At 47.7% G+C, this 25,165-nt stretch overlaps 7 protein-coding genes across 7 annotated transcripts; 3 read left to right on the top strand and 4 right to left on the bottom strand.

Annotated features, from left to right (window-relative positions):
- Positions 1 to 3,777: 3,777 nt before the first annotated feature.
- On the bottom strand, positions 3,778 to 4,422 carry BJX67DRAFT_376439 (MAPEG family protein; the record flags this gene model as incomplete). The annotated part of the gene is made up of 3 exons (XM_071031877.1): positions 3,778 to 4,059; positions 4,146 to 4,281; positions 4,391 to 4,422. 3 exons carry the CDS (start codon positions 4,420 to 4,422, stop codon positions 3,778 to 3,780), a joined length of 450 nt encoding a protein of 149 aa, XP_070891619.1.
- Positions 4,423 to 4,704: 282 nt separating this feature from the next.
- On the bottom strand, positions 4,705 to 6,691 carry BJX67DRAFT_13978 (putative diacylglycerol O-acyltransferase (DgaT)). The gene is made up of 4 exons (XM_071024637.1): positions 6,298 to 6,691; positions 6,200 to 6,240; positions 5,162 to 6,149; positions 4,705 to 5,115 (listed from the first exon to the last, which is right to left on the bottom strand). The coding sequence occupies exons 1-4, from the start codon at positions 6,563 to 6,565 to the stop codon at positions 4,910 to 4,912; spliced, it is 1,503 nt and encodes a 500-aa protein (XP_070891620.1). The 5' UTR covers positions 6,566 to 6,691; the 3' UTR covers positions 4,705 to 4,909.
- A 443-nt stretch (positions 6,692 to 7,134) lies between these two features.
- Positions 7,135 to 9,478, top strand: BJX67DRAFT_13997 (WD40 repeat domain-containing protein). The gene is made up of 4 exons (XM_071024640.1): positions 7,135 to 7,429; positions 7,494 to 7,609; positions 7,668 to 7,868; positions 7,917 to 9,478. The coding sequence occupies exons 1-4, from the start codon at positions 7,360 to 7,362 to the stop codon at positions 9,255 to 9,257; spliced, it is 1,728 nt and encodes a 575-aa protein (XP_070891621.1). The 5' UTR covers positions 7,135 to 7,359; the 3' UTR covers positions 9,258 to 9,478.
- Positions 9,387 to 10,102, bottom strand: BJX67DRAFT_13993 (uncharacterized protein). Its single transcript, XM_071024639.1, has 2 exons — positions 9,703 to 10,102; positions 9,387 to 9,636 (listed from the first exon to the last, which is right to left on the bottom strand). Exons 1-2 carry the CDS (start codon positions 9,990 to 9,992, stop codon positions 9,516 to 9,518), a joined length of 411 nt encoding a protein of 136 aa, XP_070891622.1. The 5' UTR covers positions 9,993 to 10,102; the 3' UTR covers positions 9,387 to 9,515.
- Positions 10,103 to 10,252: 150 nt separating this feature from the next.
- Positions 10,253 to 12,784, top strand: pex8 (putative peroxisomal membrane protein Pex17). Its single transcript, XM_071027736.1, has 4 exons — positions 10,253 to 10,400; positions 10,456 to 11,453; positions 11,501 to 11,949; positions 12,000 to 12,784. Exons 1-4 carry the CDS (start codon positions 10,327 to 10,329, stop codon positions 12,549 to 12,551), a joined length of 2,073 nt encoding a protein of 690 aa, XP_070891623.1. The 5' UTR covers positions 10,253 to 10,326; the 3' UTR covers positions 12,552 to 12,784.
- On the bottom strand, positions 12,649 to 13,827 carry BJX67DRAFT_14045 (protein-S-isoprenylcysteine carboxyl O-methyltransferase). The gene is made up of 2 exons (XM_071024644.1): positions 12,888 to 13,827; positions 12,649 to 12,835 (listed from the first exon to the last, which is right to left on the bottom strand). The coding sequence occupies exons 1-2, from the start codon at positions 13,666 to 13,668 to the stop codon at positions 12,747 to 12,749; spliced, it is 870 nt and encodes a 289-aa protein (XP_070891624.1). The 5' UTR covers positions 13,669 to 13,827; the 3' UTR covers positions 12,649 to 12,746.
- Positions 13,828 to 15,573: 1,746 nt separating this feature from the next.
- BJX67DRAFT_340006 (putative ubiquitin C-terminal hydrolase) lies at positions 15,574 to 24,767 on the top strand. The gene is made up of 13 exons (XM_071027737.1): positions 15,574 to 16,553; positions 16,629 to 16,782; positions 16,872 to 19,599; positions 19,658 to 19,819; positions 19,878 to 20,028; positions 20,082 to 20,680; positions 20,736 to 20,839; positions 20,897 to 21,093; positions 21,143 to 21,706; positions 21,767 to 21,818; positions 21,874 to 23,951; positions 24,006 to 24,062; positions 24,138 to 24,767. Exons 1-13 carry the CDS (start codon positions 15,923 to 15,925, stop codon positions 24,200 to 24,202), a joined length of 7,542 nt encoding a protein of 2,513 aa, XP_070891625.1. The 5' UTR covers positions 15,574 to 15,922; the 3' UTR covers positions 24,203 to 24,767.
- The last annotated feature ends 398 nt before the right edge of the window (positions 24,768 to 25,165 follow it).

The following is a 25,165-nucleotide window of genomic DNA, read 5'->3' on the forward strand; positions in this document are numbered from 1 at the left end:
GTAGCTGTAAGATACTATTCTTCCTATTTTAGTACTTGTTTTTTTTATCTTGGGTATAGAAAGTAGTTTCCAAGCTTGGTTTAGTAATATATAATATAATAATTTTTATAATAAGTTATTTAATAATATATTTTATATTTTAGGTATTACTAATATAATTTGCAAGAATATTATTTTTTTTAGTATAGGCACAAGTTATTCTAGTTAATTATTCTTAGTTATTTTAGCTAGTAGCATGTAATTTGCTTACTATTTTTATAATATATATAATATAAGTTATAGCATGTTAGCTATAGTATATTATTATACCTGGAATACTATGTATTAGTATTAATATATTTATACTAATCTTATTAGCATGGTAGATGCCTTCTAGATTCCTGGGACTACTTATTAGATAGTTTATATAGTTGCAAGTAGTAGTTATTATTATTTTACCTATAAATAGTATAGGTTTCTAGGTATTTGTTATAGGTTTTAATATACTTTTGCTAATAATCCTTAGTCTTTTCCTAATATATTAGGTTCTAATATGGGTATTAATTAAAGAAATTTCTTAAGCCTTTAATAAGTTTTTAAGGGTCTTTCTACATGGCTATAATAATATTATTTATCTAATAGGCAAGTTTATCTTTGCTAGTCTTTAAAGACTCAAGTTATTGTCTCTAATATTATTTATTTTTATATAGTCTAGTGGCTTATAACTAATACTAGTATAGTTTGTATTTTTTAGTATTATCTTTCTATAGGGTTTTTTTTTTTAGGGTTATAAACCTATTACTAGATCTCTTCTTGCTAGGTTTAAGGCCTTCTAGCTATATTTTATATTATTTATTAAGTAGGTCAACTTTCTATATAATTATAGGAAAGTTATTATGCTCTCCTTCTTGAACTAGCTTGTTATTAATAGCTTTATTATAGTAGGACCTATCTATTTTTTTAGCTTCTTCTTTATTAGTTTATAAAATTATAGTATTAAGCTAATATTTTAGCTAGTATAGTAATTTTTTTTAAAGAATTCTATTTAATTACTTAATTATTTTTTTAATACTTGCAAGAATTTTGGTGATTATTTTAAATATCCTCTCTTTCTTGCATATCTTGCTAGCAATATTAGTAATTTACTTAATATATCTTTTAATATCTATTCCCATGTTCCTAGGTAGTATAGCTATTGCTTCTAGCAGGTTTAGTATAAGGTTTAAATCTTATTTTCTAGTATTTTGTCTAAATTTATTCCATGCTATTAGAGGTATGCTTTATCTTCTTCTAGTAGTATCCTGGGTATTATTAATTATTATAGTATACTTATCCTAAGCTAAGGCTCTCTTAGCCTTTTCTAGAAAATTATTAGTTATAATAGGTATCTTGCTAGTATTATTATCCTACTCCCTAGTTATATTTAATATTATAACTTCTTATATAGCCCTTAGTTAATATTATCTAGCTTCTTTTTAAGATCTCTAGTTATGCTATTTTTACTTCTTGTAGTTTGCTATCCTATAACCTAGTTTACTATAGGAAAAGTATAAATTCTTTTTCTAGTAATAATCTTGTTCTACCTTAGAGATTATTATATCCAAGTCTATAGGTTAAGGTCTATATAGATTATTATTTTTTTAGAATCTAGTCTAGAACTGTTAGTTATTATTAGTATGATAGCTATAATATCTACCCTAATTCCTTCTAGCATGGTATCCCCCAGGGTTTTATTAACCTTATTGTTTTTTTAGCTCTTTAAGCTAGTTCCCTATCCTAGATACTAGGTTATATATCCCTACTAGGATATTAGGTCTAGGTAGAAATACTATTTTTTCTTGGATATTATAATCTAGGGCCCTTTTAAAGTAGTATATAAAAGTATTATCTTCCCATGTTAGGTATAATATGATTTATTAGAACTTTGAGATAAGTATGCCTATATCCCTTCTAGACTAGCATATTCTTCTAATCTATCTTTTAGTATTATAGGTTTTATTAATATCTCCAAAGACACAAGTAAGCTGCTCCTTGAAGTGGTTATAGCTTGTAAATAGCTGCTTAGTATTACTAGCCAGCTTGTCTTTATTTTTTCTAGCTTCTTGCTATTCTCTCATAAAAGATTTAAACTACTTGTATGCTTTTCCTTTGAGATAAGTAGATGCAAACATGACCTTGTTAGTCTTACTAACTAGCTTGTCCTAATTAATATTAATAAAGGTCTATATTTATATGAGGAAGAAGTATAGCTTGGTCCAAGTATTATTAAAAGATTTAGGTATCTTGACTTTCAAGACCTTGGCTTTAAGTTTAGTTTTAAGTATAAGAATATAGTCCTAGAGCTACTCTAGTATTTCTTAATACTTTTTAAAAGTTTTATTATTTTTAGGTATCTTACTTTATTAGTTTAGATTATTAATAACTTAGTTAATAACTCTAGTCTATTTATTAAATTATACCTGTATTCTAGTAATAGTTTTTTACAGGGTTTTACCTTCTAGAAATATAATAGCTTGGTATTAATATTAAAATATTATAATAGTAGTTTTAAGTTAATCCAAGATATAACTTGTACTAACTAGTAATTAATTTATTATTAAAGTAATAACCTTTTATATACTTTTAACCCTGGGCTCTTATATAGGACTTCTAAAGGATTTAGATTAACTTGCCTTACCTAGTATAATCATATCTAATAAGTATAAAGACTTATTATAGTTAGGCTAAAGTTAAAATAAAAAGGCAGGGCTAGTTTATAATATATATATTATAGCCTATAAAATAAGTACTAGATAAGTTATTTTATAAGATTCTTAGAATAAGTTACTCTAGAATAATAGTAGTATTAATTATAAAGATAGGAGAGCTAGATATAGTAGTAATAAGTATTCTTAAATATTCCTAAGTTCCTACTATTCTCCTACCTTTAAATAGTATATTAAATAGTATACCTAATTAGATTACATAGTCTTGTATATTATTTTCCTACTATTAAATAGTATACTAAATAATATATAATTATATAGTCTTTTACTAGGATAACTTTATTTACTATATTTTTAGAGTAATTTAAAATTCTTTCTTATAATAATTTTTATTTTTTTTATCCTTATAATAGGCTATAGTAGTTATATAATAGCTATAATTTTAAATTATAGTCTTTTTATTATACTTAGAGAATATATAGTATTTTCTTGTAATAGTAATTATTATTTATATAGGCATGTAGTCCATGGGTTATATTCTTATAATATTACTTGTTCTTATCTTAGAGTTAGGCAGTACTCAGGTTTATTAGTTTATTATCCAGGTTAGATTTAAATCCAAAGTGGCTCTTGGTAGCTGGTCTGTGGCCCAAGGCTCCCTAGCCTTGACTTTCTGCCTTGTGACTCCGCTCTGCTGACTGTAGGCTGAGGGTTCATAACAAATAAGTATCGAGAGGGCCAGCAGGCCCGGGATTCGCGTAATTAGAAGGGCAAGCGGGTCAAGGGGCAGCTTTCAACCCGTTAAGACCTCTCTACCTTCCTAAACAAGGCATCTGTATAGCTTCATTCCTTTTTTTATGTTCTGAATAAGCACCCAAGCCAAAAAATATTGGTATGTTGCTGTGGTTACAAACTACGTACTAATTTACTAGTAAAATTGAACAAGTGTGACATAGATTACACTAGCGCCGCGCGGACACTTTTGGTGCACACCTCCGTACCAATCCCATTAAATACACATCGAGTTACAGCCTCAGTCGACACATGAGATAGATAAATCCATAGTCCTTATTCCAGGCCTCGCCGGAATAGATTACCAAAGCTCCTTCGCAACTCCAAAAGCACTCAGCCCCCAAAGCCCCGCCTGCGCAAGCCAAAACAGACTACCATTGTACCTGCCCTTACCTTGCGGCTTGCTCGTATAGACATAGCCATGCAGGAAGAGGATCCGCGAAACCACCCAGACCGCGCCTAGCGCCGTCGCATACTGCGGGTATTTCAGGCCGGCCACGAGGATCGAGAGCATGGTCTGCGGGGCGTTTTCGAGGAAGTTGGCGTGCGAGCGCTGGGCGCAGTTGAATTGGTGGGCTTTCGGCTATGTTCGGTTGATATTAGCTTAGCGATTTGATCTGTGGGGGTGGTCTGAAGTTGGATGGAAAGGGGATTGAATTGTGGACGTACGTTGGATTTACATTGTTCGACGGTCGCGTAGGTGTGTGGGTAGGGAACTCCAGCGGATTTCCTTAGAGAGCCAACCACGACGCCGTGCATGAAGCCGACCACGGGGATTACGCCGAGAGAGACAGCGATGGCTTGCCTGAACCGCCCGGTGTCAGCATGGTCAGTAAGCGCTAAGGCTGTTCGGACTCGCGTGGTGATTGGGGAGCGTAGCGCGGTGTGCGACGATGGGATGGATGATGACATACCCGTAGCCTTCAGGGACGGTGATTGTGGCCATCGCGGAGACTATACTAAATCGGGCGAGTTTGGAGAGAACAGAGAAGAAATAAGAGATATTGGACAGGGATTCGCCTTGAACGATCGCGATGGCGTAATAGTATTTCTGAGAAAGGGAGAGGAACCTTTATAGTGGCCGGAGATCGGAAGCCGGGGCAAAGAGTCCATCCGGAGCCTTGGGGTAGCCGCCTTCCGAGAACTAGGCACCTCGGCGGTGACGTCCTCAGTCCTTCCGAACGAGGAGGAGATGGCTTGGTTTGACGTTAATCATCCAATTAAATTGATCGGTGCCAGTCACTTTCCTGTTTGAGATGTCTGAGTTGTCAGACCGCGAGTAGACGTATAGTTGTCCACATCGAACTGCTTCGATTGTCTTCGATGAACATCTAACTAATGAACCTCGTTTGCTGACACAGGAAAAGGGAAACAAATCATACAGGGGAAGGCTGGAAAGAAAACACGTGATGACCAACGCCGATTCTAGCCAACTACGGCTGCGTCTTACTGACACTGCCATACTTTGCCTGCCACGCGAAGAAATACAACAGCGCTCCCAGAGGCTGTCCAAGGACGCAAAACGTGACCCAGAAAAGTGAGTTCCCAATCGCCTTGCCCAAGGGTGTTTTGAGCTTCTCAAAAGGCGCGGTCAGAAGAATCAATGGCAGCTGGAACAACATGGCCATGAATGCGACTCCTATCATCGTTAGCGTCAATCTCCAAACTGTTGAAAACGAACTTACCAAGCAAGTTATGAGTCGGAACCCCCACCAGGACCTCGTGCAACACAGCAGAGACCGTAAAGACTACGGTGCCCGCCGCAGTTGGGCTCCAGCCCCGAGTGACCAGCGGCATATATACGTGCCGCTTCATAAACGTGTAGACCGGGCGATTCCATGACCGCCAGTATACGCCGAAGCTTGGGCTATTCCACCAGTCCGTATAGAATTCACGGTCTCCGAACCGCATGATTTCAGCCAGTCCATTCAGAAAAGACTGGAAGATCGCATAGAATCCAGCCAGCCAGATTACGAGTGAGATCGTTGAAAGCTTCAGCCCTCGCTCCAGAATTGAGCCAAAATGCAGGACCGCAATCTTCTCTGTCGCGTTGCGCAGAAGTGGAGCAGCATATTGTGCTGAGAGCAGCCAGATGACCACCGTTAGACAGACGAACTCGAATAAACGCTTCCCCACGAAAGACCATCGAATGCGGGGCGTTCGCGGGTACACAGGCTGGTAGACAAGAGTGGGCGCCAGCAAAAAGTAAGCCAGATTTCCCAGAGTGATGTTTCGGGGATATGGGCAGGACTTGTAGAGCTCTGGAATCTCAAAGTCTGTTGAAGGCGACCCTAGCATGGCACGCCGGAGGTCGCGATTCGTCAATGCGTAAGAATACGACTTGAGGGACACAATGATCACCTGGACCTGACAGAGCGTTCCGATCCCGGGATGGTTGACGTAGTAGTAGATAGCATAGCTTGTTACGACGAGTCCAAAAAAGCTGATAATAGAATGGAGCAGCGCAATAACAAACCAAGTCCTTCGCGACTCGTTCAGGATTTCGTCCGTCTTCTTCGCTTGACCGACCACGCGCACAGCATGCCTCGACGCGGTGAGCTCGATGAAGTATGAACACAGCAGCTGGCAAGGAACCAGAGCGAGAAAGACGGTCCCTATAACAACGTCTTGTTTGCGGTAGTCATGACACCTGATGCAGATCAGGACCCCATACTAAGTACATGTTAGCTCCGCAATCGCAATTGCGTCATGGAGAAACTCACCTTGAGGAAATTCTCGATAACGAGCCGAAGATTCATTGCAACTAAGAGGAGAAAGATTAGCCACCGGTCCGTCCTTCCCCCGCAGACTGTAGACTGACCGAGAACCACTACCATGAGATTCCGAAAGCCAATGAAGCTTGGGGCATTCGTGGAATCTCGGCTGAGGCATGAGTGCCGTACTTGAGAGTGAATAGCAACAACATGTCGATATGTTGCCGTTTTTCTTACTGGATGTTTTGGTTCATCATCTGAAGGCGCCGAAGATTTGCGAGAAGCCCCATTTGGGTGCGCAGGACCCTCGCTATAGCGAGAGTCCATGGTAGCGATAGCTGTCGGGCCAGGCGACGGATCTTCCACGACATTCATTCTCGCAGTTCCAGGAGATTCGGATAGATGACAGGACGTAGATGATAAGATGATAATTTGGATAAATGGTTGATGTGTCAGGGTATCCGGCTAACGGTTATCAAGAGCAGTCAGCAAGATCGCTCGAAAAGCGTATCTCAATTCCCTTGCTCAGCCCTCCTCGACTAAAGTTGGGGATAAAGCATCGGAGACTTCTCGTCGAGGAGAAAGTGCATATTCCGGTCAATTCATGCGAGTAGGAGCAAGTAACAGTCTAGCACGACGGTGCGGAATGACGACCTCCGGAAGGATGAGGAGAAACCGAGCAGGGCGGCGGGGTCATCAAGAATCGCATAGTCACAAAGGTTGAGCAAAGGCCTCGACTTGGGACAGGGGAGGAGAGAGCCGTTGCTCGCCCATGCATCCGATTAGCTTGAAACGAGCGAGTCAGAGAGCTCCGTGGCCATGTCATGGAACTGGGAACTGGGAACCGCTGCTGGAAAGTGGGCCGCCATCGTCGCAGTGCAGGTCTGGCCTGCCGGTCCAATCACGTCTCTGTCCAACTTGCGACGCCAGGTCAAAAGTCAGTCAGTCAGTCTCCTTTGCCAAACGCCGACGATTTTCAACAACAAGACTGTGGATACAGTTTCTTTTTGCATCAAGACGAGGTCTAGATATCCAATCTATCCCGCATCGCTGCCCCCACGCCGGCCTTGCCGTCGATACGTGTCCTCCCCGCCCCTGTCATGGTTGCGAAGTTTGCCGACTCCTTTGTCTGTCCTGCGCCCTCTCCAGCTTAGACCCGACTTGTCACGATGGCCTACTACGACGACGCCGGAAACGACTCGCAGCCGTTCACAAGGCAAGCGGGTCCTCGCCGACCCAGTACGTTTCCGAAATCTGGCTCAGATTCCGCCCCCGCCCAAGACAACTAGCTCACGGGTCGCAGGACTTGTCACCGATTATGGCTCGTCAATGGTACAATGGATGCGCAACCGGCGACCAAAGTACAAGGGGGGTCATCGGATGGAGACTGAGAGACCGAGCGCAAGCTACACCGTGGATGTAAGTGTCAAGGCCACCCGAACCGACGCCAGCACAGGGCTCACACTTTCCTTTGTAGATGCTCCCTCCCCTCGCTCGAGTACACTCGCCGGTAGACACGATTCCCGTACGGCATTTACACCAGTCTATTGGAAAGTCGAAGAAACCTATTACGGTCATCAGGTGGACTCCGGAGGGGAGGCGTCTCTTAACCGGCGGTCATACTGGAGAGTTCATGCTATGGAATGGCACTGCTTTCAACTTTGAAACTGTTATGGATGTATGTTGTTTTCCTACTTATTACAAGGTTCAACGCTGATGGCTTCAGGCACATTACGATCAAGTACAAGCGGGAGTTACGTCGTTAGCGTGGTCTCACAGTCATGACTGGTTGATATCAGGAGGACAAAAGGGCGATGTGAAGTATTGGAGGCCGAATTTCAACAACGTCGAGACAATAGACGATGCACACCATGATGCCGTACGAGACCTGGCGTGGTCCCCGAATGATTCCAAGTTCCTCTCAGCCTCCGACGATACTACACTCAAGATCTTCGACTTCACGACGAGAACATACGATACCGTCCTCTCCGGCCACAATTGGGACGTGAAATCATGCGACTGGCATCCGACGAAGGGTTTGCTGGTTTCTGGGTCGAAAGACCACCAAGTCAAATTTTGGGATCCACGCACGTCAATCTGCTTGACCACCCTTCACAGTCACAAAAATACCGTGACCACGACGAGATTCTCGCGGGTCAATAGCAACCTGCTTGCAACATCGTCCCGTGACCAGACGGCACGGGTGTTTGATCTCCGCATGATGCGGGATATCTGCATTCTTCGCGGTCACGAAAAGCCTATCTCTACGCTGACATGGCACCCCATTCACTGTTCTCTCATTTCCACAGGCAGCGAAGACGGCTCTTTATACCATTACTTACTTGATGAGCCCAACCTGCCTGCTGGCCAGGTCCCAACTCTTGCACCTTATGACAGTCCAGATCCAGCAAATACACCAGCTCAGGTCATATACCCAGCCCATCGAGTGCAGTATGCGCACGCTGCGACTATCTGGACCCTTGACTGGCATCCTCTTGGCCATATTCTCGCCTCTGGTTCGAAAGACAACTTTACCCGTTTCTGGTCTCGTGCTCGACCGGGAGAGACGAGCTACTTGAAAGATAAATTCCATATCGGGGAAGAAGCCGCCGAAGCTCAAGGGACATGGAATAGGACTTTTGGAAGGAGACAGATGCGTGAAGAAGAGGAAGAAGAACTGCAGGACGAGGCTGATAGCCTTGTCGATCAGAGGAAATCTACTGGAGCTCTTCCTGGCATACAGAGTGCACCTCAGCCAGACGGGCTGGGCTCAACTTTATTACCAGGCATTGGGGCGGTCCAACCTCCGCCGCCACCAAATGCTTTCCCGCCCAACCCTGGGTTCCCCGGGTTCCCCTTCGCTCCTCCCATTTCTGGAGCTCCTGTATCCGCAACTCCACCCGCGAATGTTGACCTTGCGGAGCTCCAGAAGCAGCTCGCTGCTCAAGGGATCACTCTACCGCCGGGTTTCCCCCACCACATTACACCTGTGTCGGCGCCAATGGGCGGTGGAGGACTTCCTGGTTTACAGGGTGGCTATCCTCACGATAATAATTATAGCCGTTGACGAAAACACGATGCGGTTCTTTCGGTTGGTCAATGGTGGAGAGGGCGCAACGGGAGGTGGTCTTTCGGATCGCGTCTATGGCACTGACGAGGGGCATGATTTCGTCTCTGAATGTACCATACCATTTGACGCTTTTCGCTGTCCCAAGTCTTGGACAGAGCTGCATAGTCGGCGCAAATTTTCGGGAGTGTTCTTTCAAACTCGGTTCATGCCCCTGATATCCACAGCTTTCCACAGCTTGCGTTATGCCATTCCGGTTTATAATCCGCCCGGCATCGGAAAACTCGAGAGGATTAAGACCAGTATATTGACGCCACCCCATATGATAGGAATCCACGTAGACATTCGAAAATTCCCCGCTTCGTAAACAGAACCAAGTCTGCGGTTGTTAGTGTTTACAGCTCGCATTGGTACCATTGGTCAATTCAGCAGAGGTAACACCTACAGAAGCCCAACAAGACTCCCCGCAAGGAGCGCTTCCAAGCCGCCAGTAACGGCATAAACCACTGGTACCGCTAAACAAATTCTCCAATTCCGACCTTGCATTGCGAGCGCACAGGCAGCAACACCCAGGTAGCATGTCATATAGAAAATCAGGGTCCAGTACAGAGTGAACCGCCAGATGTCATGGGTATGATAGAGATAGTAGGCGGCATTGCTGCGACCCGGGAAGGGATCATATAGAGACGGGAACGGAGGAGTCACGTAGTTGATTGGCACGCGGTTATTCGCCATTTCCGGTTTGCAGAGGATATGGCCTCTGTTACTCGGGGCACCGGGGATGAAATCTGGAAGGAGACACCATGATATCGGGCGTGGTGATGCTTAGCGCAGCTCTCGCAATTAACAGAGAGTTCCAGATGACTTGGGGGACCGAACGGCCAGGCGCTTTCCGTCACGGAAAATTATGTTTGCACTGTTTGCCACTCTCAGACAAACCTCGGCAGGTGATCCGCCCGCGGTAATCGCCCGCTTGCAGAGACACGCCTGTTGATCGGGTCCCGTTCACGATCTCCTTTCCAACTCCCCATGCGATCCATAAGCACACACTTGGTGTGCGCTTCCTAACATGGCGACGGAGCGCTCCCTGGGCGCTCTCTTGCGATCCCTTCAATCTCCATCCGACGCCCAAGATGGCTTGAGGTATCGTTTCCGATCAGCAATCGGCCCCCGAATGCGCCTGCTAACCAGTTCCTAGCTTACTCCCAACCGCAACGAGTCTCCTATCAGTTCTCACGAACCCATTAAATATTACCTTACTCGCCTCGCAGCTACTGACAGCCCCGGCAATATGGGACCAGCCGCTCGATCTCCACACGTGCCGGAGGATAATCAGCGTGTTCAACACGGCTGCCATAGCAATTCTCCAGAGTGAAGAATCGGTAGACCAGCGAATACCTCACGGAGGATTTAAGAAGCTAGATCGTGAACAATGGGTCAAGGCGGTTGTCAGTGGAGCCGACGAGAAGTCGCCGCGGTGGAGGCATCTCCTTCTAATCGGAGGTGTTCTCTTAGGCTTTGAGGGGCAGGATAGACGGGGCTTGCCGTGGAGTGTGCGGAAGAAGCTGGAATCTGCGCTTGTGACTGCTGCGCAACTCTCTCTGGATGAATTGAACCCTCTGGATGAGACTGATGGTCGATGTATCACGATGGTTTTGAACTATTCCTTTGAATTACTGTCAGATCTTGAGAGGAGCCGACTCGATTACAACAGATTGTTGCCGGTCATGACTCAGGCAACATATCTTTCTCCTGAGGGTCTCGAAGGCGCATATTTTCTGGGTACTGTCGACCGGGATATCGTCCGGACTCCTACCAAGCGATTCGCGTGGCCCCCGCAATCACTTACTTTTCAACGATTAACTGCCATTTCTTCCAGCCCGCTTATATCTGCGTTGGGTCCATTGTCCCGATTAATTGCCCATGCAATTGAGAACGTTCAAGATCCGCGCCTCGTCGCGCAGTCTGTCGATCAGATTGCAGACTTTGTTCGGACATTGGTAGTTCAGTGGCGCCAGAACAAGCTCTCAGAGGTTGATAAGGCGGAGGAGACTGAATTTCTAGACTCCGACTCACTGAAAAGCACAATCCCAAGTCTATGGAAGTTACTCCGTAGCTGTTTATACTCCGTTGTGATTGTTCTTCGGGCTGTTCTTGGAAGGGTCATCAATGACCGGAACCTTGCGTCCGACAAGAGTGAGTACCTCCAGATCAAAGTGTTTCTTCTGCTAAAGCTGTTGTAGGTGCGCCATTTATCTCGATGCAGACTCTCCACATCCTCCGCAACCTTTACTTCATCTCCTCTCGTGTCGGTTCAAATTCGTCTTCTCAGCACACATTCGTCACTCTAGCAGCCGTAGACATCCTTGCTCATTATCCTGACCTTACAGAAAATTTCCTAAAAAGCGTCAAACCAAGCGAACTGGGTCAAATCCCTGATCATCCCCTCGACCGTTGTCTAGATCTATTCTTCCTGAATACATCCGAACTTTTCACTACCGTCGTTTCACCCAAGTTCAGCGAGGACGTCCTGGTCCAGGCTGCGCTCCCCTACCTCCCAGCCGGCGGGAACAACCACCTTCTCGAAATATTCGAAGCCGCCCACAGCTTAGTCCTTGCCGTATTTGCGGTACCTAATAACGCAACCGTGGCGACCAAACACCTCCCCTTCTATATCGACAACCTCTTTGCCGTACGTTAGCCACTCCCGGCCCTTCCACTCCTATACTGATCCATCCCTAGGTCTTCCCCAACAACTTATCTGCCCGTCAATTCCGCCTCGCCTTCAAAACCGTCCTCCAAGTCACTGCTCCTCCATCGCCGATCGCAAACCGCCAACCCCTCCTCCCATCTATCCTACTTGAAGTCCTCTATGATAGAGCCCTTCATGCACCGAATATCCCGCTCCCACCAGCTGCCCAGGGCACAACAGGCCCGGACATGGGGAAGACAGTTCCGCTCTCAGAACAGGCTGTTCTCACACTAGCTCTCATAGATAGCCTGTGCTTTCTCCGCGTCGAAGATCTTGAGGAATGGTTGCCACTGACGGCCAACCTTATCAACACGATTTCCGCGCCGGAAATGCGGACGGCCTGCGTTAAGCGGTTCTGGGATGCACTAAGTAATGGGGAGATGGATGTTGAGAGGGCTCATTACTGCGTCTCTTGGTGGAGCACTAAGGGTGGGAGGGAGCTTATCTCGTTTGGGTTTGAGAACGCGCAGGGTGAGGACCAGGGACAGGGAGCTTATATGACCGGGGCGGTTGGTGGAGTTGCTCCAGAAAGCAAGCTCTAAGGTACATATATATACCCTTTTTTTGAGTGGGCTTTTAGACACCTGGCGTTGAGCGTTTGATACCATTGCGCATCACCAGTTGCATTTCACATACTTCGCAAAGCGCCAGCGCAAGCTGTACGTGTAAAGGGAGACAATGTGGAAAGTTTTATTTTGTGTATGGCAAATCCACAAATTATTTTTGAAGTCACCAGCTCATGGAATTCCAGGAATCCCTACCCAAGTCCTCTTCCTATAAGCCACATACTCATCCCCAAAGAAGGCTATCAAAAACCGCTCCTCCCCTATCACACACGTTAGTTAGGTAGCGTAAACCGAGAGAGAAGAAATACTCACTCCGAATGCGGTTGTTAAAAAAGTTCCACAAGACAATCGCATACCCCACTAGACAAACCACATTCCCCAACACCAACTGCGTCCCTAAACCCCACCAAAAGAACCCAAAGTAGCTCGGATGCCGCAAAACCGCATAGACCCCATGCTGCACAAGCGTATGGCCCTCTTTCCGCTCAACTTGCACCGTATGATTGAAGTTACTCCCAGCCTGCGCCATAGCCATTGTCCGAACCACCTGCCCAAGTATGATAAGAGCGAGACCTAACACCACTTGGAGCTTTATCCCGCATATCGGACCCGTAGCTTCGAAATAGGAATTGCGCGGCCAGAAGTAGTATGCTAGGAGAAATTCCACTGCTGCAGACGAGTGTGCGACGTTATACGCCCACCCGTTCGAGGAGAGGAGGAAGGCGGAGATTGTCGCGTGGCGCGTGTTGTATGCGGCTGTGACATAGTATTCGAGGAAGTGGAAGACGGAGAGCGAGGCGAGGAAGAAGGGGAGGCGCCAGAGGTGGTGGAGACTATCTCCTAAGACGAGGAGCGTGAGTGTGAGCGCGAGAGAGAGGCCAAGGGTTGTGCCGATGAGGAAGGCGCGGAGGGAGATTCCCGCAAGGGACTTTTGGCCACTGGGGAAGGTCGATATGTCGAGGGAAGGGATGGCGATTGAGGTCGGGTTGGGCGATGTAGTTCCGGAGTGCGACTGAGAGTGGGAGGGGGGTCGCCAGGTTGTGTATGTGTCTAATTTTGAAGAGTAGACAGGGTGGGAGGTATCGTTGGCCATGGTGTTTCTTTGCCGCAGGACTTATTGAGGTGAGGTTGGCGAGGTTTGAGAGGTCTGGGAAGCGGGAGCGAATTCAATTGAGAAACAGAGCATGATAGTTAAAGTAGGTTGAATTGATGCCGATGAGTGAATGGTGTCTTGTTAGTCAGTCGAAAACAATAGGAAAATAATCAGGAGCTGTTGGAGGAGCTGGGGAGAACAATATCAAGAGGAAATTCTCGTTGGAGCCTCAGGAACCCAAGCCTGTCATCCTACTGTATTCTTTGTTCCTCGACCATCCCAGAGCTCTCTTCCCGGCGCTCAGCACGACTTTTCGGACAGCAATAATCAAGTAGCGTAAAAGTGAAGATTCGAAAAATTATCGGTCGCTCCATGAGCGGCACCACGCCGGTACCGAAAGTGGGAAGGTGAACGCGTGCGTGGGGAGTTCCAGAATATATTTAGTCCATCTCCAAATCTTCCCCGCTTCTATCTGTCAAATCTTTGTAAATCTCTGTGTGGATGGGGTTACAAAATGCCTGACACCGAAAAAGATAAGATGCTCCGGGGTGAGCTTTATTGCGCCTTCACCCCAGAACTAACGGCAGAAAGGGCTCGCTGCCGACACGCCTGTTCTCGGTTCAACAACGCTGGCGAGGTTTCGCGACGGCGCTCGATTGAGCTTTGGAAAGAGTGAGTGCTGACTTGGCCGGAAGACACGGACATACAAAGCCAATTTGATGAGCGAGTTGCTACATATCTCCAATTTTCGACCTTCTCGCCGAACGGCCTTGCTAACGTGGTGCGGCACCGAGCAGCATATTCCAGGATACTACCCCTCTTCCGCCAGCTAAAGAGGACCCCGCTGAAGATGATGCTATCTTGGAAGAGCAGCCCTGGATTGAGCCACCTTTTAGGGTTGATTATGGGTACAACGTGAAAGTCGCTCAGGGCGTCTTTATCAATTTCGATTGTGTCATTATTGACACCTGCCTGGTGACCATTGGAGCTCGAACGCTATTCGGACCGAAGGTGTCTTTATTTAGTGGGAGGCACCCTCTGGACCCGGACTTACGCAATGGCACTAAAGGACCTGAAACCGGAGAAGAAATTCATATTGGCGAGGACTGCTGGTTAGCAGGCAATGTGACTGTTCTTCAAGGGGTGACAATAGGAAATGGCGCGGTAATTGGAGCAGGGAGCGTGGTAACGAAGGTACAACTCATCTGTTCGGCCCTTGGAGCTTGAGTCTTATCGAATATAGGATGTTCCTCCGTATCACCTTGCGGTCGGCAACCCTGCAAGCGTTATTCGCAAGATTGAGCGCTCCGGGAGGAAATAATATATGGGCGAGGTCGACGCCTGGATTGACTTGGGGCATCAATTTGACAAAGAATCATGCAGCAGCCAGACCCGGTTGATCGACTCGGCCTCTCTCCTCTCCGGGCCAATCGCGTAAAAATACGTCCTTTTGGTCGGAGGAGGGACACATAATCTCGACGTCTGAGGGTCTCTTTCCTTGGCTTGGAGAATGAGATATCTTATCTTGGAGAAGCATATGTAAATAATGATACGTACGCGAAGCAACATGAAGATGAGAGCATGATAGCAGCAAGGTACCTGTGAACTAGTAGGATATGGTTGTTGTGTTGCCTTGAAGAAGTTGAGTTATCCCGTGGTTGTGCCTGGAAGCTGTGGGATCAAGTGTTCCTAGGCTCCCTTCGAAGTCTCTGCGAGCGAATGCGTCCTTCATAAGAAGAGATTTGACTAGACTGAGCCACCCTGAATGGGAAAATTGCATTCTGTACTGTACTTTGTTGATAGTTACCAAGCCATTGGTTGGCTTCTCGCAAACCAGTAAGAGCCTCGCGCCCGTCCATCTGCGGGTCCACCGCCAACGTCAGCGTCAGAGCTGTGCTCTCCCCTCCAAAACACCACACGATCAAGAACCTGGAGGACACAATCATCGCTCGTCCTCTGGCCGGAGAGCTCGAAGCTAAAGAGCCTGTTCCTTTCATCCACCTCCTACTTACCAGGCTTCTCCTTTCCCCTCTTTATCTTTGATTCTCTTTCACTTTCCGCCCTTCTTTTTTCTCACCCTCTCCACTCTCTGCTACAGTACCTACTCTTTCTCTTCCTCTCTGAGTTGGAGCTCCTTCCTCGCACGTAACTCCCCATCGCCAGTCCTCCTCCGTTCCGAATTTCTTCAAAAGTGAATAAGGTTATCACTGAACCAACTTTACCCGCCCTCTCAAGGTCGAGCCAGGAAAATGTCATGGCAGTTGCCCCGCTAGAGAGCTCTAGCACCCCGCCTGACGCTACATTGCCCGACACGACGCGTTCTGCCTGCGATCCCATGGAAGAAATCGACCCGCAGTCCACTCGGAAACGCCCTCGTCTCGATAGTGGAAGCGGTGCCTGTGAATCTTTATCCGTCACTAACGAGACTTCCGCCTCGGTCTCCGAATCCGCCCTGGATGCGCATGCCATAGTGGACGAGGAAGCTCCTCTACCGAACCGTCCAGCTAGTCGGATGACTATCAACATGAAGTCTCCTACGACCCCTGGTAACCCACCGCCCACCTCAGAGCAGACTCCTTCGCAGGGCCTCGACCCTAATGCTGTCGCGCAACCCAGCGGCGACCAAGCAACAACTGTCGTATCGCTGCCATCTTCTCCTGCCCAAAGCCCTGAGATCGAGGTAGCGGAACTGGAGGACATGGATCAGGATCCTAATACCACAAGCTGGAAGCCGCTAGGAGAAGCATTACGGGATCCTTTGGTGCCGGACGTGGACGTGGTACAGCTTCGTGACGCCGTCTATCTCCCTGACCACTTCCCGACACTTGATCAAGAACGAGATCCGCACGATAATCTGCTCGAAATATGTGCATTGATCCAAAAAGGTGTGGACAAAGTTCAGCTTCCTGCTGTCCGCTATTGTTGTTGTTGTTGTGATTGTCGACTAAGACAGTATCTAGGGTCCGAGCACGATACGATAGCGTTCACTCTGGTTAAGCAATGGCTTGATGAGGTCGTGAACTCGCTGGATCAGTTAACGCACGAGACCTTCATTGAGTCCCGTCATTTCTGGGACGACGTCCCAAGGATAATGACGTGTTTACTTCGCAGAGTGTAAGTGATCCGGATATTCCCTTTGTCGTCATATCCAAAACGGAGGCGCAACTCGGGAAGGCTATCATCAGGGCTGATGTTGGGTGCAGGGATGATTTTCAGTCGGAAGATATTCCTGCATTTTGGAAAAGTCTGGAAGAGTTCTATTTCGGCTTTACTCGGCTGTCTCTTCGCCTGATTCATTTGGATACCCTTCTACTGAAACAATTAGTCAATGAAACCGACTTATCGGGGATAGATCTGATATCGCGGCAATACATTGTACCACTACAGTGGTCCTTATCTCTCGACAAAGTTCCCTTCCACAATGCTATGCAGAGGAAATATGGGCCAGAGGCTTCGAATATGATAGTTCGTCTCATCGACCGCATCATCATTACTCCATTGAATGGGCCACGGTGTCTTTCGGAATACGCCTCCTGTATCACTACACTTATTCCCCGCTGGCCGCAGCTTTCATCCATATTGGTTAGTGTGTTGGAGGTTGCACATATTCTGGCGGAATCTGGTAACGACCAGAAAGGATACGGCGGGGATAGCCATGCGACCGACTCCCCGTCACACCAGCAAGGCATGAGCACGATTTACAGCCTCGTCCGCTCTGTGGATGAGCACTATCAGGCTCACATCACTAAAAAATCCCCCTGGGTAACAAATGACACGAGCGCCGCCATTCTCCGCAATATTTCGCTGACTTATCGAGCCTTTTGCTATTGCAACACCGAATTCGCATCGCAGGTAGCAAACGATTTGTCCATACATGCGCCCGAAGGCATCGAACTGAAAGACTTGGCCTCGGTTGTTTTCCATGGATGGAGGTTCAATGTGCTCAAAAAGCACATTATGGACGGCCGAATGGAGCTTCGTGTTATTGGTATTGAGACGATGCAGCTGGATTTTGTTGATGTGTACCAACAGTATATGCGGAATGAACCCGTTGCTGGGATCGACCATCCTCTTGTCCAGTTCATGGTCAAACGCCTGAGGGAGAGTAGGATTGTCGAGTACATTGTCGGCATTGGTTCGCATCCCCAGTTGATCGGCAGAAGCTTTAACGTCGTGGGCTTTCTGGTCGTTACTCATGCCTACGCCGATTCTGATACAGATATAATTTGGAAAACAGTCACAGAAAGCCCGGACCCGCGAACGGTATCAGAAGTGCTTGGAATGGTCCAAAAAACGCTCCAGCTCCATCCGCCCAATTATTCTGCTCTGCACTATCTCTGCTCCAAGATGCTTGAGCTTCCACTTCCTAGGTTCGATGCACGGGTGGTGGAGTTTTGTGACCAAGTTTTTCAGTACCTGCTCCAAGGCTATAACGACAGAGAGGGCCACTTGGACACAATACCTGTCGATATAAGGCCGCTACGCCTATGCGTACGCCTGATCCGTGAGAGTGCTGCCTCTGACGATCTTGCTGCGGATCACAAGGCTCTCCTGCAGAGATTCGCCGCCCCAAAATTAAGCTCATTGATGGATATCGGTCTTAGCGACGTGGACAAGTTGGACGTATACGAGCTATGTGTTCAGGACATCGCCGAAAAGAACCAATTTAGCGTGGGTAGCATCCAGGCCCTCTATGCTCTTCTCGGCCGGGACTGTCAGGAAATGCAGAAACTTGCCATTGAATTCAACATCACACCGTTAATAGTCTCGGAATTGGTGGATACCGTGGAGGGGAGGCAAACGGATTTCGCGGAGCGTTTCTCAAGGAACGGTTTCTTTCCGTGTGTACAAATGATCTCCCGGATCATTGAAGGTGTGCCGGATTCCATTACTCCTGATCTGGGCGACATCTTATGGCAAAGGGTCTTCATGTCTCAGTCTCTCAATCATCAAGGAAGAAGAACTTTATGGGAAATGCTGTGTGGTATCACGCGACAAAGCCTCCAAGAGAACCCGTTTATTGACCGCTGCATCCACCACTATCTACCTGGCCTGTCACCGCCCACGGATTACTTTCCTGAGGTCCTCTCCTTTGCCAAGACGACCATCGGTTATGAGATTCGCTTCAGCCCTCCGCCCGCAGTCAATGAAAATCAAGTGATCAAAATTCCAGGGATGGATCGGATATGGAGGTTTATCTTGACTGCGCCGCGGAACTCGATCGAATTCGATGCCATTACATACGCCATTGAAGTTTATCTCGACCATAGCATCATTCACCGTTCTCCGCGCTCGGCCGTCGAAACTACGCATATGGCTCTGGTCGACCGTTGTGTAGATAACCTCAAATCTGTCGCATCGAAACTCAAATCACGCTCAGCTGGCCCCGATATTGATACCCGTGGAACCATGACAGCCGAAGGTTCTAATGACGACCTTGGTGCAGATGAGTTGAAGTTCAGCCGTTCGCTCCTCTTTCTTCGGCAATTCCTGCAGGCTTTACGAACTCGTCCTCAATATAGCCCACCGCAGCACTCTCCTCCCAACTTACCAGCTCAGCCGTTGAAAGGTGAACTGATCGAAATCCGCTACCAGGCGTTCGATGGCGGCTCAAGTTCGAGAGTTCGCTCTTTGCAGATCGGCGATCTGTCTACTGCGACCGAGCTCGTTGAGACCCTCACCAAAGTTACCGGGTTCCCTAAGATCATGACAATATATGCAGGGCATCGTGTTGACTTACTTGAAAGGCCCGATCAAACTCTTAGAGATTTGAAGCTTGGGTCGGGTTTGCTAATAGTTCGCAAAGACCCGAGTTGCCGCGGTGCTGTTGGGCGGAGAGCCCAACCCTTAACTTCGGTAGATACCGAAGTATTGAAACACTTCGATGATCTCTATGAGCTTCTCAACCTCGACGACCATTTGGCTCGAGAGGTATGCATCAGTGTGTTATATAGCACCTTATATACCATGCGCTGACTTATTCACCCAGATATACGAGTTCCTCAGGGTTTTCCCTCCTCAGGAAAAGGTCGTCAACCTGGTCAAGTCAACAGACCAAACGGCTGAAGCGTTATTCCCGATGGCTAGGCCTTACAGTTTTCTGTATTCTGTTAACTCTCTCTCCGAGTGTCTTCGAGAGGAAAGCCTCGAGGTTAGCGAGCCAGGTTTTACCGAGTTAGTCCTTTTCAGCGTGCTAATAATGTCCCTAGTCTTCTCCAAATGAAGCGTTCGTATCCCACAGCGTCCAGGTCACAGTTACTGCCTTGACGCGCTCTGAGATATTGGAGTCCTTGACGGTCTCGCCAACGCGTATTCTCCTTGCCATTAGCCTGACTGAATGTCTTTATTATGCTTTGCTAGGTAAATTACCAAAGTCGAACCCTTGGCTCGCCTCGTAGCTGACCCCTTCTTAGTGAAATCACCCGTGGCGGGCGAGCTGCCGTTGATCCCGAATCCGGCGGTCCTGGTGGCCCAGCTACTCCGTTTAATGGATGCTGGACAAAACCTCTCCCTCGCTCCCCACTTAGAACTTGGTCGACAGAAGCTGGTTTGTCATGCTTTCTCCATACTAGTTGAGGGTTCTTTTCGGGACCCCAGCTTTTGGGCCACCGTCAAGGAGCAGATAAAGTTTGACCAGCTTATCTTCTCACTTCTTCTTGGGGAGTGGTGTCAACCTATTCGGAAAGGGATTGCAGAGACTATTGCTCTTGTGTGTAGCTCTTCGAAGCACCTGAAGAAGATGAAGCCGCCAGCCTCTGATTCTGAGGCACAGCTAGCGGGAGCAGCAGCTGCCTCTGAGAATCCGGTCAGAATTGATATGCTCGCGACTATATGGGATGCCCTCGTTCTTACCTTTCCTCGGGTCCTAGATTTCTCGGCTCAATCCCAGGAATTTTTTGAGATTGCCCATTCTGTTTTTTCCTCGGTTGCGGAGAGATCCCCTCACGATCTAATATTCAGCGAGTATCTCAAACAGTGGAGCGATATTATGCTCAGACACAGAACGACAGAGGTGTGTGAACTTTGATGCACCTCAAAAGCTATTCATCTAACTGATTGCGTTGAAGTTTATTGGCAGAGAGCCAGTGGATCACCTCATCCTCGGCTTTTCGCGGCTTCTAAAGTCATGCCTGAATATTGCAAGCTCGTCCAACGTCACAGTCGATACCTTGTAAGGAGATAAAAACCTCCTCACGCCGCCCACTTTTCTTTGCTAACGGGTCCACAGCAACCTTACCGAACAGATCTTCGATAACTACCTTTTCCCCGACCTTTCTGAGCCCTCGTCCCAGCTTATAACCCCTCAGACTCCTGTGATGCACACCCAAACACGACAAGAGCTATATAGCATAGCTGTGCTGCTCTCGAAATACGATGACAACTATGCGCAACTTGTTGGGCGATTGGAAGATATCATCCCGCAAGGTCTGTGTGTCTGCCTACAGTCCTCTGTGCTTTTCCTGACATTTTACAGATCAGACATACCAGGTCGGCTGGAGTTATGACCGACAAAGATTGATTCGCTCACCAGAGGGATATGCCGGACTGAAAAATCTATCGAACACATGTTATCTGAACTCTCTATTAAGCCAGCTGTTCATGAATATTGGGTTCCGTGGATTTATGCTTGGACTGAATCTTACCGACGTCTCACCAGCCCAGAGGCTCCTTGATGAGACCAAGAAAGTCTTTGGATATATGCAGGAATCGTGGCTCAAGAGCGTCGATCCTCAGGATTTCGTCGATTCGATTCGAACGTATGACAATGAGCCGGTGGATGTCACTGTTCAGATGGACGTCGATGAATTCTACAACCTCCTTTTTGATCGTTGGGAGGCTCAGATTTCGAACCCCGAAGACCGGAAGAAATTCAGATCTTTCTACGGCGGCCAGCTAGTCCAACAAATTAAGTCAAAAGAGTGCCCGCATATTTCAGAGCGCCTTGAACCTTTCTCTGCCATCCAATGTGACATCAAGGGAAAGGCGAGCCTCCAGGAGAGTTTACAGGCCTATGTCGAAGGGGAGATCATGCAAGGAGGTGAGTGCAGAATATAGCCAATCCCTCCTCAAGGAGGCGTGATTCTCACTCGTTCGTTAGATAACAAGTATTCCTGCACGTCATGTGGTCGCCATGTCGATGCTGTGAAGCGGTAAGTCTTGAGTTTCTGGATTTTGTGTCAACGACTCTGACTTGCTTGCACACAGAGCCTGCCTGAAAGATGTCCCTGATAACCTTATATTTCATCTTAAACGATTTGACTTTGACATGGTCAGCATGATGCGCAGCAAGATCAACGATGAATTCCAATTTCCTGAGAAAATTGACATGGCCCCCTTTACAGTTCAATATCTCTCCGACTCGAATAGAGACATTGCGTCGGACGTTTTTGAGCTGGTTGGTGTGTTAGTACATAGTGGCACCGCCGAGTCTGGCCACTACTACTCCTATGTCCGTGAGAGACCAATGTCAGACGCGAGAGGCCGGTGGGTGGAATTCAACGATTCGGATGTGAGCAGATTCGATCCGGGCAGGATTGCGGAGCAGTGCTTCGGCGGTTTCAGCGAGTCCGTTCACTCTGCGTCTGTGGGACAAGTACGTTTCAACAAAGTCTGGAATGCTTATATGCTCTTCTATCAACGTGTCTCAAGTATGGATGCCGCGAGACCAAACTACACACCGGAAGAGAACCGGTGTCCGGTGCGCATACCTCTACCAGTGTCACTTGCCAATCACATCGCGATGGAGAACGAGCTGTTCGTCCGGACCTACTGTCTCTTGGATCCGCTCTATTCCATTTTCGTGCGTTGTCTCTTCACGCAGTTCAATGAATCCAAACTCGCGGAAAGCAAAGGAAACGCCAAACTGGATAAATCGATGATATTTATAGCTCTTGACACTCTAGAGCAGCTGGTTACCAGGACAAAAGAAGTGGCTGGGTTCGATTCACTTGTCGGGGAGATTTACAGGGTCATGAACGAATTTCCAAAAGGGTGCCACAGGATCCTCCAGTGGGCTGCAGAAAGATCAGCGGGAGTTCCACGCCTTGTGAAGAGTCCTTTTGCACCTGTCCGCAACACCTCAGTCAGGCTTTTCGTAAGTGCCTTGTCGAAACTCCGGGAACAATATATCAGGGCAGAAGACGGCAGTCTCGAGAAAGAGAAGTGGAATGCTAGGTATCTCGATGGGCTCGACCATATTGTTGCCGGCCTTGAGAGCCTGTGGCCGACGCTACATAACGTCCGGGCTTGGGATGATTACTTCGAGTTCTTATTATTGATTGCGGAGTTCGGCAGCCAGGAAGCCGGCGTCCTACTCGACCATGGTTTCCTTCTCAAATGTTTGGAAATGGTATGGCTTGATTCCGAGGATGCTAAAAGGCTGAAGCGCCAATACGCCGCCTACTTCAAACTCCTCGAGAAGGGCAGAAAGTTCTCACACCGAAGACTCATGGATCTCATGTCTGTACTGCTTGAAAGGATTGACTTGACTGTGCGGCCAATTCTGGATGATGAACGGCAACCGCTTCCTGATGGGAGGTTCTCCCTAACTATTACAGAAAGCGAGTTCATTCGGCCTTTGGGGACAAACGGTGAGCTGTCCTTCCTCAAGAAGGTCCTTCAGCAGCACAGCAGCCCAGCGGCGTGCAGGCACATTGTAACTCTTCTCATGGATGCAGAGCCGGATGCTGGTCTCATGGAGCCAGTATGCCAGGTCCTGGAAGATGGCCTACGTTTTGCTCCTGCTGAATGCTGTACTCCATTCTTAGAAGCGAGTGTGGTATTCTGCCGGACGTGTCCCGATGAGGACCGGATCGTCGCCAACATAGACTATGTTGCGAAAGGTGTCGAAACCATCAATAACAGCGGCGGCAAAGAGCACCTTGCTTTTTTCACGAGCATGATAACGAGCCGCAATGAACGCCTGGGGCTTGACGAAACATGGTTCAAATCACAAGTTGTAAATTTGATTCCTGACTGGGCACCGTCGCTTCTCATGTACCCCGACCGGGCCGTGCGGAGTCTGACCATGGATGTTTTGCGACGGATACTGTTCGACGAAGAGGCGCCAAGTTTGGAGGAAGAGCCGCAGCCCCGTCATACAGGTGTTGCTAAGGAGCTGGCATCGGCGAGCGTTGAGAAGCTACGTAAAACTTATCTCGCGGCCCCGAGGATCAGCATTGAAGCAAAGGCGTTAGAGGCCATTCGAGCTGTGGTTGAACATTGTCTGGCCACGTACTTCACCGACCTTGAGGAAGACCAGAAGTTTGTTCGCCAAGCACAGAGTGTGTTATATCCAATTCAATTTTGATCATAACCCTCACTAATGCGAACAACAGTGGTACTCGCGGCTATTGAAGAGATGGCAGTCGAGCTACCCGAAGAGCTTGCATCCGGTGGGTCCGCCTTTTTCCTTATATCCTCTCCGCTATCTAACCCCCAGGATCCAGAATCTGATATACCTTCTCCAGAGGAATGGGAAGACAACTCGATGGTGGCGAGCGACTCGGAGATGGGGATGGCAGGGACCCCCTAAAGGCTGACTCGAGCCAAATGCGAATGAATTATGAAATGCGGCGACTGTATCGCATACGAGAGACGAAGTTACGAAAACCAAAAAGGGCCGCACCCCCATGTTGTGCTTGCATCAACCGGCGTTTCCGACGATCAGCTTATACTAGAGACGGACAGGCTTTCACTTCCGCTTCGACCTTGTGCTTTGTACGAGTGTGGAACGGCGTTAATCTGGGGACTGGGCCTTTCTTTATGATGTGGCGACTTCATCAATGTATTTTCTTCTTTTTGCTCCCGCAGCAACTCGAAAGTGAGGTGCCGTGTTCGTTGTTGCAAGCGGGTATTTCTTGGTTGCCGCGTTGGCTTGCTATGCACGTTGGGGACAGAGCGGGGTGTGTATAGTAAGACGGACAGATGAAACGGCCAATACAATATACAAGGATATCCAGGGGAAGTGAAGCATGGCATCACGCATTGACTTGAAGAAGAAGAAGAAGCTCAGTTTCAGAACTTGCCCGAGAATTAAGGAGCAAGCAGGACACTTAGATAAAACCACGACTCAACGCACAAGAACTCCTCAAATAGCGCGCGCCTCTTCTGGATCGTGTATATGCTCGAAAAGCAATTCTCGCCGTCCTTTAGCTGTGCCTCACCATGCACAGTAGTCACCGAATACCCTTTCTCATGTCTCCTCCTTTGGACTGACGAATAGCAAGATTCTCCTCTCCACCCTCCTAACACCCTTCACAGCAATCTCTCTGCACGCGGTAGCATTATACAGACAAACCTCGCAGATGCTCTAGAACCCAGCCGCCCCGCCTCCGCTGCCCTGCCAGACTTTACAAGCTCATTCCCTCGTTCGCGAGGATCCGTTGGAGTATTTGCGCAGTCAGGAGGGGTATGACTGGGACGCACAGGGTTGGAAATTACTGTGGTCGTCGGTTTTCAGGTCCGAGTGCCAGTCGAATACACAGTTCTTGTTCTG

This window comes from Aspergillus lucknowensis (assembly GCF_044049455.1).
Source record: "Aspergillus lucknowensis strain CBS 449.75 chromosome Unknown BJX67scaffold_1, whole genome shotgun sequence".
Lineage (NCBI taxonomy): Eukaryota > Fungi > Ascomycota > Eurotiomycetes > Eurotiales > Aspergillaceae > Aspergillus > Aspergillus lucknowensis.